General features: G+C 33.9%; 2 protein-coding genes across 2 annotated transcripts; both read right to left on the bottom strand.

Moving 5' to 3' along the window:
• Window positions 1–13,684: 13,684 nt before the first annotated feature.
• Window positions 13,685–15,427, bottom strand: LOC143635935 (putative peroxygenase 3). Its single transcript, XM_077103643.1, has 6 exons — window positions 15,248–15,427; window positions 15,018–15,167; window positions 14,860–14,945; window positions 14,650–14,744; window positions 14,048–14,173; window positions 13,685–13,970 (listed from the first exon to the last, which is right to left on the bottom strand). Exons 1-6 carry the CDS (start codon window positions 15,354–15,356, stop codon window positions 13,811–13,813), a joined length of 726 nt encoding a protein of 241 aa, XP_076959758.1. The 5' UTR covers window positions 15,357–15,427; the 3' UTR covers window positions 13,685–13,810.
• Window positions 15,428–18,510: 3,083 nt separating this feature from the next.
• Window positions 18,511–19,316, bottom strand: LOC143635934 (protein PROTON GRADIENT REGULATION 5, chloroplastic-like). The gene is made up of 2 exons (XM_077103642.1): window positions 18,766–19,316; window positions 18,511–18,682 (listed from the first exon to the last, which is right to left on the bottom strand). Exons 1-2 carry the CDS (start codon window positions 19,045–19,047, stop codon window positions 18,578–18,580), a joined length of 387 nt encoding a protein of 128 aa, XP_076959757.1. The 5' UTR covers window positions 19,048–19,316; the 3' UTR covers window positions 18,511–18,577.
• Window positions 19,317–24,417: the final 5,101 nt, after the last annotated feature.

Raw genomic sequence — 24,417 nt, 5'->3', positions numbered from 1 at the left:
TCAAATTAAGCTCAAAATTTTCTCGTTGTTACACGCGATGACCTGGCAGATTTTGCCTATAAATAGCAAGGTCGGGATCTTCATTTCCCACACCTCAAATTCAGTTCTCTCTCACTCTAAAACATCTCTCTAAACCTTGGGAAGCGTACCCTCGATCCACCTCGAAATTCGTGTCCCGATTTCTCGTTTTCCGTGTCGTTTCCTCGAAGTTCGTACCGCATTCCACCGACGTACCCACCAATAAGGAGTTTATCATTCCCCGACATCATGTCGGCTGGTCTCGTAAAGCGTGCCGACAAGTGGTGAAATATTGGAGTTCATCGATTGGCGTGCTAGTTCATCGTTTGGCGAGCTAAGGAAAGTTAGTCAAAAGAAGTTGAGCAAGAAAGGGAAACGGTGTTGAGGTGCTGCTCGAATATTTAGGGTTTATAAGCCGAACAAAGATAGACATAATGCCCGAATAAAATAATAATAAAATATTATAAATGGCTTAAACCTTAAGTCGAGGTTATGCTCGATGCCTCGATAAAATAAAAGAAAACATAACAAAGAAAAGAAAATATAGAATTATGAATATATATATAGATATATATATATATATATATATATATCAAGGTGTGATTATATTATATGAAATTCTTTGTTATGAAAATATTATTTAAGTAATAATAACTATTTTTAAATAATAAGAAAACAAAAGAATACGTTTCTTAGAGAAGAAGAAACGTAGGGTTTTATAAATAAACTAAAGGTTTATAATATTACTTTTTAACTAAAGGTTTAAAGTAAAAGAGATTTTGAACTAAAGGTTCATCGAGGTAAAGTTTATACAATAAGACTAAAGGTCTTAAGCCGGATTGTATATCCCACTAACAAATGGTTATACTCGTACTATATGTGCGAGATAGTGGACGGTGTTTGAAGCCGATCCAAATTGAAAAAGGTGAATACGCCCCAACTTTACAAACTTGTTTTAAAATGAGTCAAATATGTTATATGAAAATGATTTACAAGAGACTATGTGTCTCTAAAACAGTTATAAATAAGAGTATAAGCCTAGCCCTCAGGCTGTAATATACGTTTGTCTGGATCCTTACATATGTGGTATTACGCGGTGGGCACATCGCACCACACCTGGTCGTAGGAAGCTTTCTTACGGGGAGCACGACCATGTGTATACATACAAGTGTATGTCACATGATATGAGTTAACGAGAAAAACTAACTGAGTTAGGACTAAAGGAAAAACGTTGTTAGCTTTATAAACACAAAGGACAAAACATGTCAATTTTAAAGATAAAGGACAATGAGTGAAATCTGATACAAACATAAAAGACAATTTCTGTAATTCTGTATAAAAAAAATATTTGGCCCAATAATTATAAGGTTTAATATAGGCTGTGGGAAACATGCCACGACTGAGGTTGTGTTTCGAACAAATATATTGATTTCAACTTTTAACTTTTGTTAGTCAACGACCTCAGTGGTGGATCTAGAATAAAAAATCAGGGGTAACCCAATTTTTTTGATGTATTGCACCTAACGCCTTGACCGAACCAGAAAATTTTAATCTGAGGGCCCGAGCTAACTTTTGTTGTATTTACAATTGTATGACAACTACTTTTTTTTAATAAACAATGTATTACAAACACCAAAATGTAAATTTCGTTTCATATTATCTTAATATCAAATTGGTGTTTAAAAACCTTGATAAATTTTATATTTTTTTGAAAATAACAAATATCAAACTGGTAAGTAAATAACTTGTTATAAATTCATACTCCGAACCATAAAATATATTATTCAAATATTAATTTAGCCTACGAACAATAAAAAAAACATTATTCAAATATTAAAAAAACGAAATGCTTATTCTAACATTAATAAACAATAAACTAAATAAACAAACTTTAATAGTAAATAAAAATGTGAACTTTTGTGCACAAAGCTGAATAAAATAATAAACAAATATATAAATGAAAAAAAGTCTTTGTTGAACAAATATATAAAATATCTGTTACCTATCTAAAAAACCCATTATATTTTAAACACTTTCTTTTTTTATAATGAAATGGGCTCTTAATTTAAAAAGGCCCAACATTAGTATTAGGTCATGTTGGATTGTTGGTCATCTTCCTCAAACTAACGACACATTTGCAGAGCCCCGGTGGCGGCGGTGACAACTAAAAAAGAAAGAATGAAACAAAAAAATCTGGCTATTTCACTTTGTTTTCATCTCAATACTTCTTAGGGGTAACCTAATTTTACCCAGGGGTATCCTAGTACACAAAACCGAGAAGAAGAAGAAGAAGAAGAAGAAGAAGAAGAAGAAGAAAACCTTGCACTAATTTTGCACATCGCCGTGAAAGTTGAGGGATAACCCGGGCAACCCCTGGGTACTCCATAGATCCGCCACTGGTCGTTTGGTTTTTTATTATGTTCTTGAAAACATTACAACAGCATACAAATCCAATTCCAATAACAAAAGGAATCTTTGTCTTATCCAATAAATCATTCATGTGTAACATGCGAAATATGTTTATCTGAAAGTTTTCAAATGATTCAGATATTAATCCAGGTTGCTTATTATTTATGAAGATTGAAATCAAGATCACATGTTTTAATATTTCTTCGTATTCATCATCCAGTTATACATATTTATAAAACAGAGCAAGCCTCTACAAACCCAATGTTGAATCTTCAATGTTGAACTCCTATCCATTTGGCAGTCAGGCTCCATCAGAATCACGACCCCTTCTTCTGGACCTTTGGTATTATTTGTTACAAATAGAGATTTTACGTACAATGCAACTTCTTTGCATGACTTAAAGGGCATACTCGACGGACTGATAATGTCTAGAAAGCAAGAATATTAGACACAACGACAAAAATATAAACGAGAAGATACGACATATATATGATTATCTGCTTATGTGGCTTAACAGGACATGTTTATACATTGTTAACACATAGCACGTAAGATAAATTTTTATTTACCAACTAAACACGCACATTAGTCAGTTTCATATTTCGCATCCAAACCCTTTAAACCAAATTTATAAAATAAAAAAGATCCAATTTAACCTTCACACAAACGAGTTGATTACTATCGTTCGGTTTCATGTTTCATCTTACAACTCTTCGTCAAATCATACATACCAACCAAAATATTTAACTAGTAAACGCATGTTTGGACCACGACATTTTCAAAAATATTAAACTACTAACAATATATTATACGTAATGTTAAAATGGTCATTAACTACCTGACAAATCTCCATAAGTAGAGAGACGGCCTTCGAGCACGGTAGCACGATGAGAGCAATATTTGCGCCCGTTACCATCTTCCGTCACCATTCCTTCCGTCATCTTGTTTAGTTCTGATTCAAACGGACCGTCCAAATCAGAAATCTCGTGCCAAAAATAGTAGATCAATCGCATTCCCCTGCACATCGATCACACCTAAACCCTCTAATTAATCCCCGTTTTGATCTCTATTTCTAAGTAGCTTGCGAGTAGCTCGGCTCGTAAATTAAATGTGAGTGAAAGTGGATTTGGTTTTTAATATATATTAAATTTAAATTTTGCAACATATCTTGTATGTGTATTTAGGCCGGGGTTGTAATTGAGCTGAGTTAGGGCGAGCTCGAGCTCAAACTTAAATGTGTTGGCTCGAGCTCGGCTCGTTTACTTTATCCAGCTGAAAAATCAAACTCGATCTTGTCGAGCCGGAGTCGTTAATTTTTTTATGTTTTTTTATTATTTTGATATTATGTATAAATATTGAGTGGCGTGTATTATTATTATTATTAAAAATTCGAGCTCAACTTATTTCGAAATCAAGCGGAGCCAATTTGGCACGCTTTAACTTTTAGCTTTTTTAAATGAGCCACAAACTTTTTTGACAGCCCCAACTTAGGCCAAGCAGTAAACAATTTCCAACATAGTTTGAATGGTTTTTAGATTTTACCTTTTCATGTGTGTGATTTGATAATGCTATGAACAATCAACATGTTTTATGATGAGTCAATAACACCGAAGTAACCTGACATTTAAAACAATTAAAACATGAAGAAAAAACAAACTCATCAAAATTTTAAACATGTCTAATTTGAAACCAACAAATATTTGCTTCAAAATTTTGTTTCATTTGTTTGGTTTATATTTTTTTTTTTTTGATTATGAGACCAATCTGAGTTAGTAGATGTCTAAGTTACATCAACACAAACAAAATATATGCATATTATAAATATAGTTACTATTACCAATAATTACAAAATGATACGTTTGAAAACCATCATGGATTTGATATATGTAAAGAAACATTGCGAGGCAATTCAGAGATGAAAAAATAAAATAAAGGGCTTACATCGTCATTGTAAAAGAGACGTCGTCTTTAGGTCGAGATATGATGGATGGGAGATGTAATAGAGCGGCGGCGAATAAGTTACTATAGTGGAATTGGGGTTAGATTCGTTTAAATAGAGCGTACGGGGTTTACCCTGATTCTATTTGCAATACATACCCTAAACATTTTAAAAGCTTTTGTTACAACCCAGCTAGTACAGGAAATAACATTTTGATGCGTCATGATGCAACTTATATTTAAATTCTTTTTAAAGGTTGACATTTGAATTTTTATAATCCTCTTTTTTGTAGTTGACCGATATTTTTTTTTGGATATCTTGGATATCCAAAATATTTATTAAAGTAGTTCTTTAAATTTTTTTATAGTTATTCTTTTTTCCGGATATTCAGATATCTGAAATTTCGAATTCAGATTTGGAGAGTGAAATCCACTATCCGAAAGGTCCGGATATCCGAAGGTCCGAATCTCCGACTTTGAACACCCCTAAAGATGACAAGAAGGTTTAAACTACCTTTGGTATAAACTTTCGTTTGGCATATGCATAAGGCATCTTTGTTTAATACGATCTAAGACCTTAGCACGAGCCTTCCTATAACAGAGCTTTTCCTTTGAATACTTTCACATGACGGGAAGTAGCGAACACACTTAAGAACATTTCGTCTTAAATTCTTTTTTCACCCAACTATTGTCACATCCACGATCTTATCTTTCTTTATACGCACTACTAGGTTTAACGTCTATTGTCTGACAACTTTCAACTACTTAATCATTTTTATCATTCTAAATCATTTCCATTGTCCAAATTCCATATAAATCACTAGGCACAACACAACCAAGTTGGTGGACTAGGGAGTTGTGACTTGCGAGTACTAGGCAGTGGTGGATCTAGACTCGATACCGAGCCGGAGAGCTCAAAATTTGTTTTCCCCATATTTAATACAATGTTAACGAAACAAATATAAAGAACACGACAACAAATAAATTTAAACTAACCGGGTTAACGAACCAACACTGGTAGATTTAGGTTGGGCTATAAATATCTCCTCATCAGTTTTTGATAGCTTGAAACCGAGCCATTACATATTCTTCATTTACTTTATCAAACGTTTCTCTTTTGACCGCATAAACTAAAGCATGTTCAAATACTCATTACCCATTCGATTGCGCAAATCCGTCTTGATAAGCTTCATTTTAGAGAAACATCTTTCAACGGTTACAATTGCAACCGATAAAACCAATGCTAGCTTCAATATCCGATAAACCAAAGGAAAAGTTGTGTGTTTTCCGGTTTCCACCATTACACGAGCAAGATCACCCATTCCACCAAGTTTTGCAAATTTATCATCTTCCTTTAAAGTGTAATAAAAGGTCGTAAGATCACCCTGAATACACCATCTTTCTTCGTTAGTAAAATCATTCGGATACATCTCTGAAAAGGCCACTATCTTAGATATGTCAAACTTAGAAAACGAATCACAAGGATTTAAACCCGACATATTTTCTAACAAAGTAGTTGAGACCTCACTAAATTTATTTCCAAGTTCTTGAATTTGCATATCCAAGACCGTAATAAAAACTTCAACCTCAAAATGATGTCGATTAGCAATGACATACTTCCGGTTTCTTTGATTACCATAACTTTCCTCCATATCTAACATCTTAATCTTGTTTTTTTCACAAAAAGATGTAACTTTTGCCAACATCTTGTCAAATCCGGTTTGTCTTAGATTATTCAATGCTCGATTTGTCCCGCTTATCAACTTAGACGATTCCAACAAATCTTGACTCTTTTTTTAAGATGTTTTGATAAAGCATTTTGTGAGGCCTAAAATTTCGTCCAACAAGTGTATATAAAACACAAATTCAAGAGACTTTAAATATGATAGAATACCTTTCGCATTGTATTTTTGTTGCACACTATCTCCATCTAATTTAATAAATTGAAGCACCTTAACAACTTCCGGGAATAATTTTAACAAACTTGTGATTGTTCTATGATGAGAGATAGCGTGTCTCCGGCTCGTGCAAGGGAAACCTCTTGATTTAATCATTTTCCTGTTTTAATCTCACCAAGAAGAATTTCATTTTTCACCCTCTCACTTTTTAACTCCAATATCATATCTTTTCTTTTGCAAGGTGGGTTAATGGGTTGGTTGGGTTGGGTTAATGGGTTTTTTTTTTTGGGCTTTATCTTTTGATTGGTATTAAAACATATATTAGTTGGGCTTAAAATCTTAGCCGGAACGTTTTTTTTTTTTTCCAGCGGTAACGAAACACGAAAATCGACTAAATTTTTTTTTTTACACTACCCGTAAAAATTTGAGCCGTAACAGAGGCTACGGCTCCGCATAAGGTAAGTCCGCCCCTGGTACTAGGCCTAGGCACCGCCCCGACGTCAGCGGTGAGATGGTAAGTCCGGGTGAAGTAAATATCATACAAGTAAAATTGTTTGAACAAATCAAAGGTAAACCAGCCCATATGTTCTAAATCTTATCAGGCCCATTTTAACAAAACCAGGCCCAATTTATAATCACAAACCCTACATTAACAGATGTCTATAAGTTCACCGCAGCCACCCCAGCATTATCATTTGGCAAGTTTTCCATTTCACATACATTTTTTGTTTTCAAATTTATAACTTATAAAACTGTGTTACCAAACATTAGTCAGATATCTGCTGCATATTTCTATGGTTGATATCGTTACTTGTTTGGAAGATTAAATGAACCTATCGTTACAGATGTGTTGCTTTTTTATGCTTACATTTGTTCCATTTAGGTTCTACATATAATATTATTTTTGTTGGTATTTTTAGGTGTTTATTACCAGACTAGTCAAGTATCTTGTAATATTGATTTCTTGTTACTGTTACACGTCTGGAAAACAAATTTGATACCATTCGTTATAGCTGTGATGATATTTTTATTTCTCTTAGCTGCTACATCTGGTTTCTACATTTTCTATCCGTTATTATATATAAATGTTTTTCGGTTTGGGTTTATATCAATATTTTAACTGTAATAACTCTTTTTCTAGTATGTTGTAAAAAGAATTACCAATGTGGTTCAGTTTTTAATTAAACAAATTTGAAACGTGAATACATAGAGAGATGCCAAGGTAACAATTGAGAGTAAAATAGACGCAATTAATATTCGTTTTACTCATGTCACTCTTTGTCAACACGTTGTTATCTTCCATTTTTGTAGGATGATGCTTTTGGTCATTCGAAATCCTTGAAAACACTTTTCTTATTAACCGGAATTAGGGATGTAAACGGCTGAACCGGATGAGATCTTATCTGTGTTTGTGAACCCTCTACTGAACAAAAATGTGTTCCTGTGTTTGCTCGTTAAAGTTTTTTAGTGGCATATATTTGTTAAAATCATGACTGAACCTTGTGAAATTTTGACACCGACCCCTGTAATATTTTGAGAACGGCAAAAAGACTGTGAAAATTTGAGAATGACCCCTATGAAATTACGAGACCAGCCATAATAAAAACAAATTTACATTTATAATTATATAAATGTATATAAATCACTAAATTTTAGTTTAATTGAAACATATTTAATACAAATTTAAGTACAAATGTCAATCAATCTATTCTTAAGTTATAGGTCCACACCCAAAACTCTAAACCCAGTCTACGTTTAACATATTAAAAAAGGTTACAATGTTGCAAGTAATTTGTTATGCGAGTTCATGAATTGTAAGAGTTTTAATCTTCAAAGAAAATGTTTCTGACATTCTATATAAGTTGGCTTGCTCACCAAATTCATTTGTATTGGTTTATCGTTTATTGAGATTAGCTCTCGTATTACCCGTAGCAACCGCAAACGCCGAAAATACTTTCGGCGATAAAGTACGTGAAGTCTGATTTGTGTAATCAAATGGGTTGTGAGATTTTAAATGATAGTTGTATTTGTTTTATTGAAAAAGACTTGCGTGTTATACGATGTTTTTGTTAAGCTTCAAAATATGAAATACCGTAAAGAACAATTTTAGACCATATGATATTTTATTTATGTATTTCTAATGAAGTTTCACGTACATATTTTTTGTTTGTTTATGTTTTGCTATATTACTCAAGCCAAACCGATTCTGGCCGATCGGAGGGGCCCATCTAGACCAAAAAAATTATATAACGATTATTTGACACAATTGGCCGAACCGAATTGGAAAATAATTATGTATCGATAGTCAATTGAATACCAACTAAAAAAATTTCGACTCTTGTGAGAAAATTTCCTGGATCCGCCACTCATCCCATAAACTAATGGACAAAGAAACTAATGAGCATAAATGAACGGTAATGGACAGATAAAAATAACATAACTCTGATGATCAAAGATACATAAATGACGGACCAATGAACGGACATGAAAGTTTTACTTATTATCATAATCCAATTGCAATGGTTTTTTAGCTAGTTTAGAGCATTCACAGCCCATTCCATATATTTTTCCATATAATTTAGCTAAGAAACACCATTCCATAAATTTGTTTATCATTTTTCAAAAATCTTCCACATTCTATTCCCTATTCATATCCATAAATTCTTTTTTTATTATTTTTTTCTCTTTTGTCTTGTTATATAATATATGTTGATTGGACAATAGTTGATATATTATATGGTATGGATCAAAAGTGAGTCCATATATTTAGGGTTTTACTTTAGTTGCCATATAACTCATCCATATAATAGGGAATGGATTGAAGATGTGATTTTGATGATTTTCTCAAAATTTACCCTAAATTATATGGGTTTAACAACTTTAGACAATGGGTTGGAAATGCTCATCAAAGATACATAAATGACAGACCAACGAATGGACATGAACGTTTTACTTATTATCATAATCCAATTGCAATGGTTTTTTTAGCTAGTTTATACATGGGGTAAACAATATAGAAAAAATTATTAATTATAAGACTAAATGTGGTCATAAAGTTCCACCCTAGGCGTTATTTGTCATGTGAAGTCTAGTCAGAGTTATAGTTTTTTTTTGCAAAAAAAGAGTGTACTCATAACTTTTCATCCCTTAGTCGTTGTGTGTCACGTGGCGCCTAGTCACTTTTACATCTTTTTGTTTTTTTTTTTAAATTTTTTATTAAGAATAATCAAATAATACTAATATTTTATTAAATAAATATTACAATAAATAAAAAAAACTACTCGTCTCCATCGACTTCACTCTCGTCGTCTATGTCTTATTCATCATCGTATTCATTGTTACCCTCGTTTTGATTCTCATTTTCACATGGAAAACGCTGATTCATCCAAAGATGTTGGACCAAATCACCCTTTAGTGCGTTGTGTATCTCTCTTGAGTTCGTGGTGGATCCGAGTTTTCAAGTATTTGCTCCATACTTGCTGGAGTTCGTGGTAGATGCGAGTCCGGTATGAAAGTTTGACATATTGCTCTTCCTTCGTCTACGATTATCGTGTTATGATTATGATACACGCATACATAACACTTTTCATTTTTTCTAAAGATCGTAGACGATAAGGGTTTTTAACAAAATGTCAGCATTGTTGAAGAACCCAAAACACCTCTCGATATCCTTTCTCGTAGACTCTTGTACTTTCTTATAATACTGTCTTTTTTCATCCAACGGGTCTCTGAATGTTTTCACGATAATCGCATACTTTGGATATATTTCATCACCCAGATAGTACCCATGATGATAAAAGTTATCGTTAGCCCAAAACGAAGCGACGAGACTCTCCATCACAAATGACTGTTCCATGACTGTTATGTCATTGTTGGAACCAGGAACACCAAAGAATGTCGACCAAATCCAAAGGTCGTATGAAGCAGTCGCTTGAAGGCTGACTGTTGGTCCCATTTTGTCACCTCGTGTGTATTGATCTCACCAAAACGATTCTAGCCGATCGGAGGGGTCCAAATGAGACCAAAAAAATTATATAACGATTATTTGACACAATCGGCCGAACCGAATCGGAAAATAATTATGTATCGATAGTCAACTGAATACGGACTAAAAAATTTTCCGACTCCTGTGAGAAAATTTCCTAGATCCGCCACTGATCGCATAAACTAATGGACAAAGAAACTAATGAACATAAATGAATGGTAATGGACAAATAAACATAACATAACTCTGATGATCAAAGATACATAAATGACGGACCAACGAACGGACATGAACGTTTTACTTATTATAATAATCCAATTGCAATGGTTTTTTTAGCTAGTTTATACATGGGGTAAACAATATAGAAAAAATATTAATTATAAGACTAAATGTGGTCATAGAGTTCCACCCTAGGCGTTATTTGTCATGTGAAGTCTAGTCAGAGTTATATTTTTTTTTTGCAAAAAAAGAGTTTACTCATAACTTTTCATCCCTTAGGCGTTGTGTGTCACGTGACGCCTAGTCACTTTTACATCTTTTTGTTTTTTTTTTAAATTTTTTATTAAGAATAATCAAATAATACTAATATTTTATTAAATAAATATTACAATAAAATAAAAAAAACTACTCGTCTCCATCGACTTCACTCTCGTCGTCTATGTCTTCTTCATCATCGTATTCATTGTTACCCTCGTTTTGATTCTCATTTTCACATGGCAAACGCCGATTCATCCAAAGATGTTGGACCAAATCACCCTTTAGTGTGTTGTGTATCTCTCTTGAGTTCGTGGTGGATCCGAGTTTTCAAGTATTTGCTCCATACTTGCTGGAGTTCGTGGTGGATGCGAGTCCGGTATGAAAGTTTGACATATTGCTCTTCCTTCGTCTACGATTATCATGTTATGATTATGATACACGCATACATAACACTTTTCATTTTTTCTAAAGATCGTAGACGATAAGGGGTTTTAACAAAATGTCAGCATTGTTGAAGAACCCAAAACACCTCTCGATATCCTTTCTCGCAGACTCTTGTACTTTCTTATAATACTGTCTTTTTTCATCCAACGGGTCTCTGAATGTTTGCACGATAATCGCATACTCTAGAAATATTCCATCACCCAGGTAGTACCCATGATGGTAAAAGTTATCGTTAGCCCAAAACGAAGCGACAGGACTCTCCATCACAAATGACTGTTCTATGACTGTTATGTCATTGTTGGAACCAGGAACACCAAAGAATGCCGACCAAATCCAAAGGTCGTATGAAGCAATCGCTTGAAGGCTGACTGTTGGTCACATTTGGTCACCTCGTGTGTATTGATCTCACCATGCAGTTGGACAATTAGCATATTCCCAATGTATACAACCTACAATCCCTATCATGTCGGGTAAACCATGCACCCTTGCATGGGCCTCGTACAAATGTTATATCGTTCGAGTTGGGTTTTCTCAGATAATGTGGTCCATATAGTTTCAATATTCCTATATTTTATACAAAATTTATAAAATAATTGATTAAAGTAAACAAGTGATATAATTATTTAAAAAAAATGAAACGTAACGTAACGAAAATACTCTAAGGTGTCCCGAGTTGTTTTATCGACCATCTTTAAATACTCGTCATTGATGTCGGCCGTGTTTCCGTAGGCGAGCACGCGTATGGCTAACGTAACCTTCTGAATAGTCGTGAATTCTAGCGTCCCTCGACCGTCCGGTTTTTGCTTAAAGTAATCAATCTCACGCTCCAAATCATTGGTGATGCGCACAAATAAATTTTTAGACATCCGAAAGCGACGCCTAAAGGATTTTAGGCTCTTGTATCTCGGCGAGTCGCTGAAGTAATCCACCATCAACTGGTTGTTGGCTTCGATACGATCTCGTTCGATGTATGTTCTTTTTGAAAGGGGGGGGGGGGGTAGGAGAGCTAACAGAATTCATATAAGTTGTCGGGAGCACAATCGCACTTGTAACCGCCTCTTCCTCCGCGTCGTCTTCGGCTTGTCGGTCGGGCCCGAAAAATTGATTATATATAGAAGTAGGAGAATCCATTTATAGGGAAGTTGGTGTGAGGAATTGTAGAATAAAAAGAAAGATTTATAAATTTAGTGAGTTTTGATTGGGGGTGAAGTTGGTTAATTTATTTAAAACACATTTTTTTACAACGGCCATATGATCGTTGGTTACAATGGCCATATGATCGTTGGGGGGTTAAAAATGATTTTTTTTTAATTTTGTGCCAAACATGCGTTATCAATGGAAGGATTTTGAACATCCAAAACTCCGGACTACGGATGGTCTAAAATACTTAAATAAACCTTTTCGAACAAATGTTAACGGCCGTAAACAAACACTACTAAATGAACGAGACCTCTGTCCTTGTTTTCCGAATTGATTTTTTTGTCCGTGTCTTGTTCGTTTATTAAACCGGACGAATATAAACAAACTTTTCACTAAACGGACGGCCAGACGTACGCATTTCCTTTACAGCCTTAACCGGAATGCATAATCAGTTCAATTTATTTAACTTATATGTCATTTTCTATGTGGAGAATATCATTCCCACCACCTATTTGCTTCATTTCACTCAGAATTGACACGTTAAATTTGTTTAATTTCACCTGTCCTTATAAATAATATTTTCATCATATAACATCAATTGAGAAGTGATGCATGATCAAATCTTGTCCATTCATTGATCTATAAAATAATGGACTTTACGGAATATAACAGTTAACACTATGGATGTCACGGCTCTACGTAAAGTTAATAATCTCTTTCATGCGATCGATGATAAGACGCAACTTTGCCATTTATTTATTTGCTTTATATAACAAAGTAGTTTATACTTTATAGCATCTATAAAAAATATACAGCAAAGTTAAATTATGTAATTTCCAAAATTACAACATACAATCATATAATTTTACATCAGAGATAATTTTTTTAATACTATCAGTAAAAGATGTTAATCTATCAAGTTAATCTATCAATTATTTACAATGTGTTCAAGAAGGAAAGTGTAACAACCATACACTATATATAACTAAACATCAATGAACTAGAAACCAACTAAGTATAACGAACATAGAATATTATAATGATTAGTAATAAACAGTGGCACACCCCAAATTTATTTTTCATGGGGTTACAATTTTTATAAGGCGATTGTCTTTCGTTAAATATATAAAAATTTGATGTCTATGACAGAGGCTAGTTCATGATGGTTTGGGTCCAAATTAATTGTTTAAAATGTTCTCGAATTATCCAAATTAATAGTTAAACATGAGCTTGATTTATCCAAATCAATTGTTTCGAGTTTGCAATAACAGTAAATCAGTAATGGATACAAATCATAAAAAAGTTTTTTATTAACATTTAAATAACATGATAACTCGTTTTTTATTATATATTTGAACCGCTCTTGAGTAAATGATAATTTGTAACATCACCAAATTATTTTTCATCTACTAGTTCAGTTGTTTACATAAGATAAATACGAAAGTAAAGTCCAAATAGCAAATAGCAAATATGCATATATATATATATATACTGATTGCGTCTACGACATCTTCTTATCCATTGATGCATTCTTCTTTTTGTTGGCAAGATTGTAAAACAGGCTGCCATCAAACAAACCTCTCATAGCTTCTTTTGACAAGTAACCTTGTTCATCTTTAGCAATAAAGTATACAAGTCCCCACTCAACCTTATTTATCAACCTGTTAATCAGTTACAATTTCATCAGATTTAATTAGCAATTAAATATTACCAAGTAGTTTTTTCTTGGACTACAAACCATCCCACTAAGTCGGCATAGAGACGGTTTCCTTCGGTCATGTTCCATAGCTCCGCAAATGTTAGTTTATCTGGCGATGTTTTTCCGTATTTGCTAAACATGCTCACGAAGTTAACCGGCATGTACCTACAAAATGAAATCGGTTATCATGTAATTTTATATGTTATTTTGTTAAAGGTGACAATTTTTTTTTTTAATCTTAAGTGGGCCAAACTGGGCGGTTGGAAGTCGTTCCAAAACTATTTTAGTCACGTGTAACACTACTTGACTTGGCCAGGGCCGGATTCGAGAAGACGGAATTTTTTTTTGACCAAAAGCGAAATTATTTTTGGACCTTAAGCAAAATAACATTTTGTTGGGTTTAAACAAATTAATTTTAAATGAGCTTACTTGATTATGATTTGAGTTGTGTAAAAAACTTTTATATAAAAATAAGCTTAAAAATGTCTCAATAAATGTCTCAAATTAAAATACATATTTTTTGTTCATAAAAATATATATAATTTTTTTAGGAAAAAAAAATTTCGGGCCTGTGTCCGTTGACTACCCTGCCCTGGACTTGGCCCGACCGTTTTGATCAAACTAAAAATGACGAGAATGACCTTCCTTCGGTATCATAAGTCCCAGAATCACTTGGATGCTTCCCTTTATGTATGTTCTCTATGTAAATCGGAAGCAGGAGCGAAGGTATGTAACCCTACAACACACAAAATAATAATAATAATAATAATAATAATAATAATAATAATAATAATAATAATTGAAGCCAAGATGGCACTATGGATCGAACCACATACTAAACATCAACTTACTGGTAGGGTGGGGTAGCTAAATGTTATATGGAAGACCAAGCTTAAGATAAATGCTAAAACTACATTGAACCCGATTGCTCGATTTCCTGTAACGCCAGAGTAAACATAATCAAATCATACATTTAATAAACAATTACAAGTAGTGTATCCTAATCCACCTATGTAAGTCTCCCAAGGATAAACAATGCCGTTGTTGTCTTGATCAAAGAAAGCGACGTGTTGTTGGAGCACGCTCCACCCTTGAGTGGGGTGGTCCGGTGTGCCATTGGGGTGTTCTGTGTCGGGTGCAACCATTGCTCTAGCCATGTCTATTTTTAGTTCATATATACACTAGAGTTAGTCTAGTTAACATAAGTTTGATTATTATGAATACGTTACAATAACTTACATGGCTTGGGAATGGATGACTCGAGGTCCATCCCAACAGGTCGCTCGGATGTGACCGGCGCCATTGGTGCAACCGTGGCTAATGCGACTGAGTCATCACTTATCTCCATGATTTTTGTGTGTAAGAGGAAATGGGAAACTAAGAAATGATAGAAATGGTTTAGAGAATGGTATTTATAGAAGAGAAATTGTTTAGAGAATGGTATTTTTTTTTCCTTTATAAATTTGAAACGTGAAAGTTTAAAATAATAGAAAACTGGTTGCTTGCATAAACATGATATTATGATAATGAAACTTAATTGAAGTGTCATCTCATGAGCCATAGAAATAAAAAATAAAAGGGGGTCCATGCTTCATTGCATGTATTTATAGAAGAGAAATGGTTTTAAAAAATGGAACCTCCTCCTTTTTTTTTTTTTTTTTTTGATATAAATTGAAACATGGATGAATTAAAAAAAAATAAAAAAAAGAAGAAGAAGAAAACTCTTACGTGTGTAGATGATAAATAAGAATAGTTGAAAGTTACTTGAAGTATCATTTTGTGAGTCGTATAAATAAGAGGTTGTGGTTTCATACACCTTTACGTGTGTATGATAAAGACAAATTTTCTTTGTCTTTTTCCTTTTGAGAGTGTATAAAAACCATATCGTGGTTCATGCTTCATTGTATGAATGCGTTTGATTGTGAGAAGACGAAAAGTTCGTTAACACACAAACGCAAATTAGGCATATGTAAAAATATTAGTTAAAGTGATTAGGTAAAAATGGTAGGAAATTTAAAAGAATAGTAAACTTACACAATGATATTAATTTAATCTATATATTAATAAATTAATTAAAAGTTATGAAAAAATTCAAACAATTGAATGACAAATGATAGTGTGAACCACAAACACATGTGTATAATTTTATCACATACCGTAAGAAATAAAAACTTACTAGGTTTTGTAAGGATATAGTTCGAACCGTGACTTATTCATATATGATAAAACGAGATATATCTTTCAGAGAGCTTTAGTCAACACGTAAGTAGGTATACCTATTGTGTGGATCAAATTCATTTAATAATGGGTGTCTAATATGTGGCTTCAAGTCAATAACGTGCCGAAAATGTTTAAAACGAACGAAATTGTATATTTGGTTTTCGGTCTAAACCGAATTGAGTTTTCGATTAGAGAAACCTGAATTCGATTGGTCACGAGCGACACCGAATACCAAACAATAGTTATTTAAGTTTTGTCATTTAGACCAATACACTTATAAATTTGACTCAATCTTAGTTAACTCAACTTGATTTAATAACAAACTAGGTTTAAAAACGAGATACATAAAGCCGGTTTGGAACCAACCCCAACAAGCTACATCAGGTTATAGTTTCGAATGCTTCTAACCAGTTCAAGTTTGAACCGTTTAGACAAAAACGGTTTTAACTGCGTTGACCAAAAAACCGGATAACGTAAAAAAAATCGGTTTATGCACCTCCAATAACAAATGGGTGGTTCCTTGGAACCACTCGAGTTTCGAAATAATAGTGTGATATATAGAAAATATTAAAGGGAACCACCTTATAAATTAGGAAGGAACCACCTTATTAACAATTCAAACGCTTGTGTAGTTGGTAAGTTGTTGGTTTTATAAACAGGAGTTCATTTGTTTGATTTTTGTGTACCAGCAAATTTTATGAGATTTTTTTTATTTAAATTCAGTCTTATATCAATTAGGGTTTTATAAAACGCTTGCTTCTCTCACTCTCCCCTCTTCATACTCACAACGCACCACTATCTGACCACCGCTGCTGCTTTTCTTTTCTGCCCGACCACACACCATGGCACTGTTGGTCCGTTGCTCCTTCCTCCTACTTTGCTACTAATCCTTAAATCCTCCAAAATGTGAAGGCAAGTTTAGATTCATTTGTTAAATGTTTAATTGTTCTTGATGCTGTTAATTGTTAAGTTATTTGTTAATTTGTTAGTTTTAATTTGTTAGTTTAGTTTTAAATTTTAGTTATATTAGTCTCGTAGAGTGGGTTAGGCTCCAAAAACAAGAAGAGAGAACAATAGCTTTTTGGAACAATTTTCTCATCTTAATTCTCAAAGTACGAATACAATGATTTGAAAAGATGAAGACTCGTAGGGAACAACTATTAAGTATTTTTTGAATTCGTAAAGACTATTGTATTTATATTGTGTTTTTTTAATTTCTATTGACGGTGTATTTTTTTTATTATATTATCGTAATTTTATTATGTAATGAACTTCGCCCACACTATCAAACCGACCCGGATTTTTTTATACCCGACTCTATAAAATTGAAGCATCTAAAAGTAGTGCATCATCTAAAAAAATTCTTGAATGTGCACCTCTAGTTCAAAGTACCCAAGCACGTATAATTAGACAGGTACACGGTAAAATCGTTGCCAAACTCTTGGTATAAAAAATAAACTGCTTACTTAATAATAAACTACTTAATAATATTTTTTTATTACTTTTTATAATTTTCTTCCTAAAACTATCCGAGTCAAAAATTTGTTCATCAAACGAATGGATCAACTTTCAAAAATATTGGAGTCAACGAAAATCCCATTTTATAGCATTATATAAACTAAAAAAAAGACTTGTATAAGTTGACCAACTCTCGTCCAGTCGTCTTACCCCGTCCCTGATTATTCATAAACATCTATAAGCTTTTATCACTAGGATAATTTTCTATATTGCTTAATTTATATATGGATTTGAAAACTGTATATTTATATATTTAGCTGTTAGCTCAAGCCATTAATCTTTTAATGTAACTTTTTGCCTATGGTGTAATTCTTTTAAGTTTCATGGCATTACATATAGACATTATCTAGACAATAGACATTTTGCAACATTGCCTCTCTCATCAACACCATAACCAGTCTGAGTCGGTCACTCGGGACATCGTCTTCCGCCTTAAACAAATTCGAGTGAAAGTTACCGACTTTTATGGAAGCACAACCACTCTCATTGTGTCCTATAGCGAAGGAAGCCTCTCTTATATATTGCACTAAGAGTTTTGCAACACCGACTTATATCGTATAAAAAATAAAACCACATATCACCATTCACCAAATTTGGGGGAAATCTCAAATAAGAGGCCTAGTAATGAGCTAATATCAAGTAGCTCACGAGTAACGGTAATGTCCATACAAGCAACAATATATGAAGTAAATATGATGAAGACACATGAATTTCATTTATATTATGATGTTACCAGATGGAAAAAGTATTTACATCCGGAATATCTTCATATACACACACACTATGGAGATAAAAAGAATTCAACTTTCTCATTAAACTTATAATCAAACACTAAGCTAAGAACCCAAGTTTTTCACCATTCTTCTTCGCCAACCGAATCAACCCTTGTCGTTGCTTCGCATCAGCCCCGATCGATTTACAAAATTCCGTGATCACCTACAAATCACCACCATATTAATCCTATAAACAACAAAAAAATCCGTAAAAAAAACAATGGTTTAAACTTTAATTAAATATACCTGAGAGTGTAACGCAATTGCTTTCCCTCTAAGCTGATTAAACCGCTTCTTTCCAACAATATTACGTGTCACAACAACTAACGGCGCGAAAATCCCCTTTCCTTCATTAACGTTTCCCATCATCGGACCCGTTCTCAACGGCTTGTTCCCAATTCGGACCCGAGTGGGTGCGGTCTTGACAAACATGACCATGTTGGGATAATCTTCACCAGCTATGGAAGTCCCCCAAGTTCCATGGAAAGAAGATGTAAACCCAGTAGCAGAAAGTGATGATGCTGCCATGAAATGAGTCTGAAAAAGCTGGAGTTGTGATTATTGGAATAATATGAATGTGAAGAGATTGAATTGGGTGTAAATTTTGGAACCTTTGGTTTGATGAGGCATCAAGAGCCACATATACTTAGTGGTTTGAATATTATTATTATGGTTAATTTTGTAAATTACTATTTTACCCCTGTTGAGTATATGTTGGACTTGGGTACGTGTCATGGAAATCTAATTGAGTTTTTTGATTGGTTGTGGGACTTACCTGGGCCCACTAGTTGGATGTGGTGCAATATTCTAAAAAGGAACTTATAATATAAAATAAGAAGTGTTATAAAACAATCCAATTATAATTGTTCAAAACAAATTAAACATCGTTTTAAGACTTTAAGCTTCTAATATGCGGAGATCGGCTCACTTAGACCTCAAGTTACGATCACACCACTCACGTAAATTGATAATGTTAATTTGTGATGGCCTAAGATGTCACTCCAAAAGAAATACAAAACTAAGAGTCAAAATACTTTTCATTCCAACCATGAGACCGCTCTATCAAATTATATATTATATTGTTTCCGATGGTATGATGTGTCCGACCATCTTGAGGACAAATCTGAACCATCAAAACCTTCTGGAAGTTCTTGGTTTCCTCGGATTTCTCCCCACGTCATCTCAAACACCCACATTTTGCTTAAAGCTGAATCTCATCAAAACCTCTACCTTTTTCTCTCATGGCTACTAAAGGTTCAATCTAACAGGTAATGCCAATTATTAATTCGAAATTCGGATTCTAGGGTTCATATTTGGTTTATTATCAATAAATAGCATTTTCACTTTGCTTTCCGATTTGTATATTAACCCCACAAAACAGAGTTTTGGCGTCGGAAGTGGCGATTCTCGATTAGCCATCGCCGACACCAAATTTTCCTGGTAAATTTTGTTGATCATCTCTCCAATGGGTAAGGGGTTGTATGAATTTGTTTTGATATCATCTGCACACATGTGTTTGTGTAATCAGATAACAAGTGTTTTGGTGTGTAAAATTCCTAGATGCCTATTTTATGCCCACCATGTGTTCAATAAAAAGCTATATGTGGGTTACATAATTCAAGAATTAATAGCAGTTATATTATTGTTTATGTTTAGGGAAATTGAAGGCGTGTTGTTTTTGAAAATTACTCTGTATAAGTGACGTGTGAGGACTTGTAAGATGAAAAGAAAGAAAAATTCAGGATATTGCATGTAAATCACATACGGTGATAAAAACCCGCAGCCCGTGGAGATTTTACCATTATACCATAATTTTGAACTATAAGGACTTGTGATTATCGTTGAATATATTGGCATTTCCTAATATACGACTTATTTTGACAGGTGGAGTAATTCGTTTGCTGTTGCAACCTTTGATGGTAGTCATGGTACTCCAACTGCTAATTTTGAAAGCTATAATAAGATGGACAAGGCCGTTCATGATGCCCATGAATCTCAGGTAGAATTTTATTTATTTCTTTAAGATTTAAAAGTTCGGTTATCATGCATGGTAAAAATTTCAATATTTTTTTTCAATATGCAGGCGATAATGTTAAGTTTTATGGCAAGCATTTTGGCTTCATGTAAACCGGACAAATTTTAGCTTATATGGTTTTCAGTTTGTGAGGTAAATTACTTTTCTGTTAACTTTATTCCAATTATTTCGTTTTTTTTTCTTTCTAAATCATAGTAAATATGATAATTGCAGTTATCAAGGATGTTTATGATGAAAACGAAGATGGTCTTTATTATAATGTTCATGTATGTTTCTTACATATAAACCTCTTTAAGCTCAAGTTGATGAAAACGTGACTACATCCCCTTTTGAGTGTCATTTGCAAATTCTTCGGTTGTGCTCTTGCCAACCATACAAGGTACTACATTTGAATTATTTTGTTTTTCATTCCATGTATTTTTGCCTAGAAAAATGAGCTGGGTGGGGCAGGCGGGGTAATAGTTCACAACGGGTCAATTCAAAAGGGGTTATTTCAGTCTGGGTGTTTACGGCACCCTTTCGCTCCCGGCTTCGGTTGCCGAGTCCCGACGCAGATTATGCGTTTGGCTCCGGGTTGTGACATTGGATATGTCCAAAAGTTCTTATCTTTTATCTCAACTTATTCATTGATTATAGCCGAAAGGAATACACCATTTTCACCCATTTGAAAAAATAAAAACAACCCATTGTGACCCGTTTGAAAAATAACAACACATTCTTACCCGTTGCATTCTAACTTTCTTATATTAATGCATTTTAAGTTTGTTTATTACATCCGTAATTATGTATTGGTAAGTATATTTGTATTATGTTGTGAATTTCACGTGAAAGGAGCTTCAGTAATTGTTTTGTTCCTTGGATATGTCCCTGCATTTCATGATAGGCGGGTTCCAATTCTGGTAAGTATTCTTAAATCAAATTCATATCTCGCGTATTAGTTGTTGATTAATGTAAAAATTAACAAAATATTATAACCCTTTCTTATTGTAATGTTGTTTGCCTCTTGATCTGCAGTGTCCTTATATATGTGGAGTTGGTCGAAGACTGAGTTTCTCTACACCAAATCTTGTGAAGGAACTTTCAAAAAAATCCAAAATCTTTAAACTATTGTAAACGACAATTATAAATTCTAATTCAATTTTGATTATATTTGTGATTTACATAAGATATGTTGCAAAAGTCAATCTTTTCATTATGACAATTGTAGTTTGTATTTTTAATCAATGTGGGTTTAGATTGAAAACTCACCTTTTCTTTTTCCCGTTTGAAACATGCCAATCTGGTTGATCTGGAAATTCTTATTCTTCATATCGTTTAGAATGAAAAATAAAAAAAGAGACATTAAACAACCTGTCCACCGGACAGGTATAAAACTAGTTTATGGTGTTCTAAGATGTAAGTAGTAGTCATCGCACACTCAAATGAAGTCTTCACAATGGTAATCAAATTATTAAGTTGATTGAAAAAAAAAGACAAAATAAAGATGGGATGGGAAGACTGGTTGTCGGCCAACCAATAAACGAAAGGAAAGAAAAGATTATGTTTTGCCATACATGATGATACATTTGGTAAGATCTCCTTTGACTTCCATGGTCTTGTTATTAAATATTACTATGTAGTTAGGTAGCGTTTGTTATGCAGTAATGACAGGCGTAATGGAATAACTTATTACGTGGGAATGAAATAAGAGGTGTTTGGTTACACAATGGAATGGAATCATCCATTACACAAGGAATCCCATTCCATCAAAACCATTCCTTCCTACCCCTTCTTTTTTTCATTTCATTCCTCCTTCAACCTACTTTCTCAACAACACCATCATCTAACAACAACCACCGCCACCGCCACCACCACCACCACCACTACCATAGCCACCACCATCATCTGACCACCACCGCCACCGTCACCACCACCTCCGCCACCACCACCGTCGCCGCCACCACCACCTGACCGCCACCGTCGCCATCACCACCTACACCACCACCACCTTACCACCCAAGCTACCACCGCCACCATCGTCGCCATAACCACAACAACCATTGTCACCGTCGCCACCCGACCATAACCGCCACCACCACCATCACTGCTTGGCCACCACCACCGTCATCACCACCCTACCACCGCCATCACTACTAATGCTACCATCGCTTGACCACCACCACCACAACCACCACCCCCGCCGCCTGATCGCCACCACCACTACCATAGCCACCACCATCATCTGACCACCACCGCCACTGTCACCACCACCACCACCTCTGCCGCCACCACCGTCGCCGCCACCACCACCTGACCGCCACCGTCGCCATCACCACCTACACCACCACCACCTTACCACCCAAGCTACCACCGCCACCATCGTCGCCATAACCACAACAAACATTGTCACCGTCGCCACCCGACCATAACCTCCACCACCACTATCACTGCCTGGCCACCCCCACCGTCATCACCACCCTACCACCGCTTGACCCCCCCCCCCCCCCCGCCTGACCGCCACCACCACCACTGTCGCCACCGCCACCACCATTTTCATCTCCAGAGCTACCACCACCGTCGTCATTTCAGGGTTTTTTTTTTAAAAAAAAAAAATTATATATTTTGTGATAGGAATATTTTAATTATTTCTATTTCATTCATAAAAAATTTTTCGGATACCAAACAACATAACGTAATTATTCATTTCATTTCCATATATTAACCAAGCAAGACAAAGGAATGGTAATGATCCATTTCATTCCTTTCTCCCATTCCATTCCCCCTTCATTCCATTCCTTTCAACCAAACATACCCTTAGGGTTAACTATATTAGTTAATGTTTAATTAGGATGATTAGATACAACTCTAGGTGATTGGATGATAATCCAATAGAATTAATCGTCGTCCATTATTCAATAAACATATTCGTTCGCTTATATCCCGATAACATTTCATAAGGTTAGTACCACAAAACAAATAATAGTCGCTCGAATCCGTTTCCTGTTCAATTCGATATTTGATATATATATATATATATATATATATATATATATATATAGGGTAGGGTTAATGTAAAAAACAATATTTTTGTGAGAATAATAAGAATAGATCTAGGCCCTTGGATCTATGATCTAGTGGTTGAGATTGGTAGTTTCTAAATAATTGTATTGTTTTATATTTACATTGTATAGTGTCATATTTAGGTGGTTTATTTTATTTTAAAGCTCTTCTCACACTTCTCATAAAAACACTTGTTTTTTATTTGAACTATTTTATATATATATATATATATAGGGTAAGGATCCTAAGATTGCAAATTGAGAACCATTTTGGACCACTAAAAACACCTTTAAAAAAATATTTAAAAAAATACTAAAACAAAAAATAACAAAAATTTTAAAAAAGTAAAAAAACCAAAATTCTTATATTTCATTCCGGTTTCATTAAAAAAATACAAAAAAAAAAACAAAAAAAAACGTCGTATTATACACATATGTATAATTTTATATAATCTTTAGTTACGTAATATACACATATGTACAGTGTCATTTATCTTAAATTATACACATGTGTACAAAAAAACATGTAAATATACATATATGTATATATTATACATATGTGTATATAATTTAGCTAAACCGAGTTTTTTTATGAAGCCGGGATGATAAAATAAGAATTTTGGTTTTTATACTTTTTTTATTTTTGTGTTTTTTTTATTTTATGATTTTTTTTTATTTTTGGGTTTTTTGTGGTCCAAAATGGTTCTCATAGTTCTTAATTTCAAAAAAGTTCTCTCATGATCCTGATCCTATATATATATATATATATAATTTTAAAATATATCGTATAACATAGAATTTTAAAATATCACTGACGTTCGTATC

The sequence above is a fragment of the Bidens hawaiensis genome, unplaced genomic scaffold (genome assembly GCF_021521415.1).
Source record: "Bidens hawaiensis isolate Kalapana, Puna unplaced genomic scaffold, B.hawaiensis_p1.1 tig00007743_1, whole genome shotgun sequence".
Taxonomy (NCBI): Eukaryota; Viridiplantae; Streptophyta; class Magnoliopsida; order Asterales; family Asteraceae; genus Bidens; species Bidens hawaiensis.
The sequence above is the reverse complement of the archived record's forward strand: the minus strand, read 5'-3'. Positions and strand labels throughout refer to the sequence as shown.